The sequence below is a fragment of the Blennius ocellaris genome (assembly GCF_963422515.1).
Source record: "Blennius ocellaris genome assembly, chromosome: 10".
In the NCBI taxonomy this organism is placed as follows: Eukaryota; Metazoa; Chordata; class Actinopteri; order Blenniiformes; family Blenniidae; genus Blennius; species Blennius ocellaris.
In genome coordinates, this window is record NC_137659.1 from 13,840,194 (window position 1) to 13,849,766 (window position 9,573).

At 42.0% G+C, this 9,573-nt stretch overlaps 1 protein-coding gene across 1 annotated transcript; it reads right to left on the minus strand.

The window, feature by feature from the left end:
• Positions 1-848: 848 nt before the first annotated feature.
• LOC308135815 (calcium-activated potassium channel subunit beta-2-like) lies at positions 849-4,679 on the minus strand (the record flags this gene model as incomplete). The annotated part of the gene is made up of 6 exons (XM_080503937.1): positions 4,539-4,679; positions 2,717-2,826; positions 2,164-2,286; positions 1,855-2,025; positions 1,360-1,555; positions 849-1,133 (listed from the first exon to the last, which is right to left on the minus strand). Exons 3-6 carry the CDS (start codon positions 2,220-2,222, stop codon positions 849-851), a joined length of 711 nt encoding a protein of 236 aa, XP_080360063.1. The 5' UTR covers positions 2,223-2,286; positions 2,717-2,826; positions 4,539-4,679.
• Between the last annotated feature and the right edge of the window lie 4,894 nt (positions 4,680-9,573).

Below are 9,573 nucleotides of genomic sequence, written 5' to 3' on the forward strand. Positions count from 1 at the left end.
AGTCAATTTCTACGTTAAAAACAATTTTTATTTTAATCTTGGCAGAGAAAGAGTTTCTCAGTGTGCTTTGTAGTTTACCTATGGCGGTGATAATTTCTTACAGGTGCAGAATCACAGTGCCTCGACAAAGGAGGAATTAAATTGCTGTTGTTATCAATGGGAGATCCTGGAGGTGGATATATATTAGCTGTTGTGCTAAACAGTCAACTTGTGACCCCCAAAGTAAGCAAGCAAAGTTTCATTTGTACATTTGCACTCACATTCTGTGTATAAAAAAATGATTACAAGTTATTGGGGGATATTTTTCAGTGAATAAGTTCCACATTTTATTTGGTCACTGGTGAAAAACAAGAACTTATTATTGATTCACAACAAGCTGTGAATAATCAAAATTCAAGAAAGGTCTCCAAAAGTAACATTGTTCATTGTTAACAGGCACAATCGGGGGATATTTTTGTACGTATATGTTTGGCAGCCTATTGTCTCACATTACACATGTGACATCACATCAAGCCATGCACATGACACACTTTTTTTTTTTTTATAAGCATAACAGCTTGTAAACAAGTATCCTCAAGCATTCTACATAAGTTTTAACACCATGCAACATACAGCCCTACTCTCCTCGGGAGCACGTGTGGCAGTTTCCGCCTGGGAACATTCAGTCCACTTTTATAAACAGTCACATCCTCGCTCCGCAGTGAGAGTCAGCTGCTCCGAATGTCTCCGGCGAAGAGGAAAGTTTGCACGAGGTCACGGCAAGGTCGTCCGCTAAAACAATCCCTTTCATGTCGTATGTCCATCAGCACACCGCCATATGCTCCGCTTTCGCAGCTGCCGCACGTATTTCACCTCTTGATCTTCCCTATCTCCTCGCACAGTCTGGAGAGGTACTGCGTGAGCTTCACCATCAAGATGATGAGGGCTCCTCCCGTGAGCATGCAGGAGGGCCAGAGCAGCGAGTGGAAGACGACGCTGTGGTCGTACAGCCGGGTCAGGAGAATGGTCTCCTGCTGCTCGCTGGGGTCATAGTAACAGACAACCTGCTGGTTCACCTTCAGACGGTCGGAAATGTTCATGATCACGGTGTGCATGGCCATGCTGTCCTTCTGGCACCTGGGCACATAGAAACACTGCAACGATTGGAGTGAAGGACACCAAGGTTACTTAGAGGGCAATCAGTCACTCACCCTTTTTGTTTTGTTTTGGGTAGTTGGCTTTATTTCCAAACCCCAAACATCATCCAACATTTTGTGAATTGTTAGTAGAGTAAGTCTATCACCGGGCCAACACCGGTCATTGTAAACATTTGAAATGGTTCAGTAATTCACAGTATTTTCCCTCTGGCACAGTACTCACTTCAGAACTGGCATCCTGGGTCTCTTCATTGTGAGATAAACGGCTGACACGGCCCGTGTTGTTGATGCTCACATAGACCTGCAGACAGGGGTATTTGGACACCCTCCAGCAGTCCGAGCCACAGTTGTAGGAACAGTTCATGTCTGCTGTGACCGTGGAGTTGAGAACAACACACACACCCTCCTCTGTCCACACGCTGTGTTGACATTTAAATGAAGATCCAATTTAATGCAGGCAATAAAAAAATAAATAAAAAATGCAGAGAACACTTTGGGGAACTCATGGTATGAAATCAGCTTGGTTCAGGGTGTTATTTGTTCCTGAAACTCTGGTTTCATAAAGTATTCATTTTTTGCAATTTTCAGGTTGAGAGAGCACTCAAACGGTTTGTCAACAAACACACCTGATGAATAAAACATGTTTCCGGTAGAAACAACGACGTATACTCCTTCACAGAGAGAAACAAATAACACTATACTAACAACAGGCTTGTACCTGTCTGCATAGGAGCGTAATACGGTGATACCCAGGACAAAATACATCATGACTGAGGCCAGGATCATTCCAAGTCCCAGGAGAATGGCGCGGTCCTCTCCCGGCTTCAGAGCTGTCACCGTCTTTTTCTTGTCCAATAAATCAACCTCGCGGAATTTCCGGTAAATTGAGCTGATGATAGAAAACAAAGAGAACTCAGTGTCGTAGCATCTAAAGCTCAAGAACGTGGTCACTGAAGGATGTCCGGGCCTACACCTGCAGCACTTTAAAGTCTGTATTTTTAGGCCTGGATTGCTGTGAATCAGTTACCTCCTTTCATTCCGTCCACCAGCTCCCGCTGCATTTTTGGCCCCTGCCACAAAGAACATCTTTCCTGATGAGCCACGTCGTCCTTTGCTTGCTGAGGCAGAACGGAAAGACTGCTGGAAAGACCTGCGGAAAAAAAAAAATCACAGCCCAGCTTTATGTCTCGCTGTTGCAAAGAAATGCATATTCGCTATCAGGATCATAAACATGACATAAATCCCAAGTCACTAGTTTGAAAAACCCAGTTGTAAGGAGAAAAAAAAGCACAAATCTTTCTTTACCTTTGGTGCATATTTGCTTTTTCAACCCCTCTCTTTCCTCCCCCCCTTTTCTTATATAAACAAAAGTCCAGCTTTGTAAAGAATATCGTATATGCTGCTTCTAACGACCCTAAAACAGTGGATGTGCTGGGACAGGACGCACGTCTGACATAGCCCACTCCACCAGGTAAACATCTCATTTTAAACACAAAGAAACGCTACAAAGCTCAAACAAGATGACAGATAGCTCCAGATGAAAGGTGTTAATGCTGATGAGGCGCGCATGAAAAACCAACCTGCCCCGTCCTGAACACTTGCGCTGTCAACACAAAGTCATTGGGTCGTCCGTCTATTGGAAGGACAACAACAACACCTCGCATGGGGCTCCTCACGTTTCCTGCGGTTCCTACCATAGGCAGAAAAACCACAGCATTCAATGTTTCACATGGAGCTGATCGCTCAATATACAACAATAACTTTGATTCAAATGGAAATGAATGAGCAACAGAGACAGTTTGAGTGATTCGCTGCAGGTCAACTGAAGGATATTGACTAAGAACCAGTCGATGCAAACCAACTGTGGAAATCACCCTTTATTCTAAAACATTGTCTTTAAATAATGTATTTAACGAGCCATGCTACTAGTTAGGTTAGGTCAGTCCCATTCAAGCAGAGAGATCATTGTTTTTTTGTTGTTGTTGTTGCATTTATGTGTTCAAAATCTAAGCCAAAATTGAATTTGAAATGCTAATCAATAAACTGGGAGCCAGAAATCAAATCATATTGTTTATTTACTCCTGCTCAAAATGGGTTCGATTTTCTATTCTGTACCCGCTCTAGCTGCATGTAAGCAGAATAAGCAAGCAGCCTTCATTTTTTCTGGAGGATAACAACCTTGCCAGAGCGACTGGGAGCAGAATAGTTAGAAAACAAGCCAACAAGTTCTTCTTAGATGAGTAATTTCCTTATTGTATCACATTCCCAGCTGCTTAGGGGAAGCGTTGCTCAGAGACAAGCCCCAGCGTCACACGTGACATCTGAAGGTGACTATATATGTTAACTACAAATATGATTTCCCCCAAACCCTCTGAATGACTTTGCATGCATACCCACAACAAAGAGTCACTCACATGGATTTTATGCTCTGTCGCACTGTTTTCCAGCTTTTCCCCTCCGTTAAACCACACTGACCGTTGGCACCGGAGTGACTCAAGTTCCACACATAACTGTATTGATTTCAGCTAAACATGGACGCACACTTTCGGAAAGACCTCCTTCTATCCACTTTACTGTCAAGCAAAAGATTTGAAAGGGTCTGAGAGCTGTAAATGTGCTGGTGGCTGGGCCTCACGCTGCACCCAGCCTGGATTTACAGTGGCTGCCAAATAACTTTCAGTATAAGGAATGGGCTATGACTGTACTTAATGATATACAGTGCAGATTGTCTCGCTGCTGCTTTGAGCCTGACCTTGCAGAGCCTCCACTACTAACAACAACACATTTGTACTTTATCACACATTTGTTGTCTTCATATTGCATGTAATAGTTCATCCATATCGGCTTGCACAAAAATGGATTTCGGCCAAAAAAAAAAATGCATTACAGCAGGTGAAAAGTTTTTCCTCCAGATGATAGTCACCACCTTGGGCAAAAAAATGATTTTGAATATATGTGTGTCCTTGTTAAGAACACTGCTTATTTAACAAAAATGTACTGAGTCTGCGGTGTCACAACATAAAGCACCGCATGGTGACAGTCTTTGTGTTTGAAGAGATGCTCTGATGCCCGGCACCAGTGTGGAACTGCTTACAGCAGCAGGAGCGTATTGTTCACATTTTCCTGTTATCAGTTTAATGAATATCCTGAGCCAGAGGCGGATAGGATCAGCCGACCTCTCCGTATGTTTTTCATGGGTGTGTCCTCAGTTCATATTTCTTCCAGCTGCCGTTCTCCAATCTTAGGAGAGTGAATGTAAAGGCTGAATGAATGACACTGCACCAAAAATGGCACACGCGAAACCGCCTAACCGTAGAGCAGGTGTCATCTTAGCGTTTACTGAATTGCACAATTGCGTACTGACGTGTGTGAAGGGACGCAAATAAAAGATCTTTGTCTTACTGAAGTTCAACTCCAGTTTTTCGACCGACAGCAGCGACGTCATCAGCACAAAGTCTTCAAAAGATCCAAGAAAGCAAAGAAGTCATAAATGAACACAGACAATATACTTAAAAACAAACAAAACCTCATTCTAATTCAAAACAAAGATTTATAAAAGAAAGAAAAACATGAAACAAAACATCTGTCAACTTACTAAATGATTGCAAATGGATACAAAATGTTAAAGATAGAAAATGCACAAAATAATATTGTGCATATAACAGAGATGAGGTGATTATATACCCCGAAATGCCCAAAGGTATACAAGAACTTCTCGAGAAAAACTGTAAAGGTACACAATGGTACAAAGGTAGAATGAGATACAAAACAAATGCAAAGGAACACAAAATTAGCAACAACAGATTTGATCTTAGCAGGGAAACTCCCAAATAACAAAGGAAAAGCTTTAAAGGGGTCAAAATAATAATAAAGTCAGAATTATATCACCAGCAAGTCACTTCAAAGGGCAAAAAAACCTCCACAAGACATTAGAAATTCAACAACGAAACAAAACAGCAATTTTATGTTGCCATTTGTGTGTTTTTACTGTTGATCGCTAAACTACATTTCTAATGTTGTTTCAGAGAGTATAATTTGTTTAGACTGAATTTTCCTGGCGTCTGGTGAAAGCAGGGTGTTTAACATATAAAGAGTGGTCTGAGGGTACACTTTTATTATTGCTGTAGCAGGTGGCGAGTCTCACCTTGCGGCAGTTGGAATTCAAAGCCTGTCTTCCTATCATCGCACTCTTTGATCAAGAATGTCTCAGGATGTATTTTCTGCCTTGTCCTCCAGTGATTATTGTCTTCCTGACATATGTCTTGGGTGTTGGCGCCTTCGAAATGTCACTTGCTCTGCTGCACAGTTCCCAGAAGAAGTGTAACACGGCAATAAACACTTACCTGAGGTGCACCAACTGGGAACATGAGGAACGTGAACGTTGCGAGGCCCACAAAACTCGGTGTCTTCAGCTCGTTCCGCATAGCGCTGCACACAATAAGACGTGGGAACACCCATACGTAGAGGCTTTTAGTGCAACTTTGCCGTTACTGCATTCTGTCATTGACTTGCTATTCTTTTGTTACAGTAAGAAGCAGCATCATCATTTAATAGGATTCAGGCCGCACATAAATGAATGCTATTTTGTGATCCCTTTCTAACAGGTCAATCACAGAATGTGCTCTGCTACAAAATGTGATCACTCCTAAATTAATATCCCTTGTGTGGCACCTGTAAAAAGACTGAAAAGTCCTTTATGCCCCCCCAGCTTTGTGCCGAGTGTCAACCCTCGGCTGTGTGCTTGATCACATTTACGCACATGGTCTGCTCGTCTGCGTCTCGCTGTCTCTCTCTCTTGTGTACGCTATAATCTGTTCTTTCTTTCACAGTCAAATTGCGGTAAGCCCCAGCCTGGGAGTGTGGCTGCAAGTATACTGAATTGAAATAGCAAGTGGTAATATGAACAAATCTGTGAGGTCCTACCTCTTGTTGCAAGGCTTTTATGATAATCCAGACATTGGTCTACAACTGTCAGCAGTGGCTCTCTCCAGCTTGGTCTGGGCTCCCGGGAACAGCAGCTGGCTACCTCTTATTTAAACTCTTACCCCAAGTGAACAGGATGCCAGCCATACCTGTGTCAGTAATATGAGTTCCCTGCACAATGCCGTCATGCTTAAAATGAGCCAGTCCGGCACAATGACTCTCCCCTGTACCTTTGGAATAACTGGCTATGGGTGGCTGCACTGTGGGCCGCATTGCTATATTTGCTGCTGGCAATGCTGCACGTCCACAGAGGAAGAGCAAAATCAGAAACGTTTACTTCAAACTGCTCTGTCATTATGTTACGCGTGTGAGGCAAGTAAAGTATTCCCATTGTTACTTCACATGAGTGCATTTCAAGGTGACTGCACTTCAGTGAAGTGTTCATTTTTCTGTAGACTTTTCATCTTTAATCCCTACATTTGAATACAAATATCTGGATTTCTCTTCCTTATATTCTTAAAAAGTTATCCTTGAAAGACTAATTTTTGATGGTTCAGAGTTCAAGTGGTATCCGATAGCAATACTTATCAATACTGATGCCTTAAAAATACCTTTTTGATTTAATTCATTTTTGAGTGCAATTTATAAATTGGTTCTATTTAACTAAGTACAGTACAGACTCTGTAATTCCTTTTCGAATTAAGTAGCTTAAATAATTTCAATACATACATTTTGCCAAAGTATTTTCAAACAAATATCTGGGCTTCTGCCTAAAGAGAGAATGTGAGTAGTTTTGCCAATCTGTACAAATATTCTGTGATTATAGATAAAAGTCAAAACTCGAGGGGGAGAAAGAAAATATGAATGCGTCCACAAGGTGTCGCTGCAACCTCAGAAACTGAGGACAGATTCATTCTTATGGGACAAACAACGTGTGACTTTACAGTAATACTCAGCCGTGATACATAGATTTTAACTTCAGAACATGTGACGTTTTATGTCAATCTATGTCATTGTGGGTGGAGATGGACGCATTATTTTCTGGTTTGACAGAGACTCCAGTCAAGGGGTCAACCATTATTACAGCTCCATCGTTGATCTTTCTTTATATACATGGGCCACATATCTATTCATTTTTTGCTTAAAAGCAACACACACAAAAAAATGCTAAAATTAAAATTAAAAGCAAAAGTAAAAGTATGAAGTGGGATTTCTATTTTAATGTATCTTGTCATTCCTACATGTTGAGCATGTAGAAAGTTAAAAGGTCATATACAATATAATAACTACAAATATTTGTTTACCACACTGGATCTGTAAATGTTTTCCGGCTGTTTGCGTTGATGACTCCCGTGTAACCAGTCATTTCCTCTGCAGTCTGAGGAGATGAGGGATTTCTTCAGCCTGACCCCGGCTGATGAGCCATCTTGGCCGCAATCTTCCCTCATCATGCTTCGTGTGTGCGCGTGTGTGTGTGTGCGCGTGTGTGTGTGTGTGTGTGTGTGTGTGTGTGTGTGTGTGTGTGTGTGTGTGTGTGTGTGTGTGTGTGTGTGTGTGTGTGTGTGTGTGTGTGTGCGTGTGTGTGTGTGATTATGAATGTCTGTCTGTCCCTTATAGCAACGGCATGGGATTGGATATGGTAAGAAAATGTTCCACCCACCACTCTGCTTTGACTGCCTCCTGCAAGCTTTGGTCGACTAATGACCAGCACATACATTGTAGACGGCACAAGAGATCTTTTTCCCAGCCTCTCAGCACAGATGCTTTTCCCTTTAATTATACCCTGGCTCTGGCTCCCGCCTTGAAAAAATAACAGGCCTTTTTGCATACAGTAGGACAGCAGGAAAATGTGTGCACAAATATAGCAGGATGAGGGGGGTAAGAAAAAAAAAGGCCTCAAGGGCAGATGGAAAGGCATTTCTATTTATTTAAGGTTAAGCCTAAACATAGCTGCTAAGTGCAGGCTGTCTTCAAGTGCCACATTTGGAGGTGAAACAACACAGTTACAGGGGGGATGAAAGGCGATTCTGCTTCTTTGTTTCTTGGGATCTAAAAATAGCTGCTGATGAGCAGGCAGTGAGGCTGAGCCGCAGTCCCCTTCTCATGCTCCCCTTTCCTCTTTTTCTGTGTCTCACACTTTCCTCACACGCAGAATGTATAATCCCAATAACGCCACATGTGAATCAAATGTAGAATATGATTTATTTTTATGGTCTCGATGTTCGCCGATTGAAATTCGTGTAAACTGATTACAGCTTGAGTGTCACCAATGTACTGCATGTTTACTACCTGTACATCTCCTTGCTGGAATAAAGGACCACATCATTTACATGTATAAGGTTTCTCATCGTGACTGATGTTTACACAGGACATGTTGTATTTCTCTAATGCATCAGTCGGTAATTTTGAAGTGTCTGAAAGTACTATGGACTGATTTAATGACATGAGGCCATTATTTGTACCGTTTTCTGTGGAAAACCATAGATCGTTTGTCCACATTTCAAATATTTAAATATTGATATCCTGGTCTCCCCTCTGTTTTTATGTACACACACAGACATACACACACACACACGCACACACACACACACACACACACACACACACACACACACACACACACACACACACACACACACACACACACACACACACACACACACGAAAAGGCAATACTGCTGTTGCTAAGGCAGTTGATAAAGCCTGGTTTTGTTATTGTCCTGCAGATTAATTCCCCACCCCCACGCAGATATCACACTGCTGTACTCCTTCTAGTCTCACATTTATGGAGGGAACCAGCGCTAATCTCATTTTACAGAAGACGAGTGCATCGGCACACGCAGACCTCATGAATATGGAGGTTTTCGCAGATGTATGCAGACATGTGTGTCTCATATCGGCACGTGTAAAGGAAACACAGTGTACATACAGTAGGCGAAAATGAGTGAATATGATTTACAGTCACAGAGGTGAGTCAATTCACAATATTTGTGTCGACAATGAATCATATACCGTGTAAAGCCTGGCTCGGGGATGAGGAATTTGCGTCTCATTTCTCCATTGGCAGCCAAAACACCCTCACAAAGTGGGAGGGATGAAGCACATATTTCTGTTTCTCCTGGCTTGAGGAGAAAGACGTGAGAGGCAGATTGTGGGAAATTGCTTGTAAATTAACTAATGGAGACAAACACCACTGAAACCGCTGTTTCACAGCTCTCTGCAAACTGTCAAACTTTAATCCCAATTTCTGCACCTCCGCTTGCATTTCCTCGGGTCTGTTTTGTGCACAGAGTTCCTACAGTACTCTGTCATCTATACATTTGATTGAAATGGCGGAGTATTTGATTGGAATTCTCCAGTATTTATTTTGCAGAGCGAGAAGAAACAAAAAGAGTTCATCTCCAGTTAAAATGTAAGGAGAAAATAAATATATATTTAAAATACAACAAATTAGCATAATATCAAAAGTATGTGTGGCAGTATGTTGGATATGAAATTCTGGTGACGAATTGTA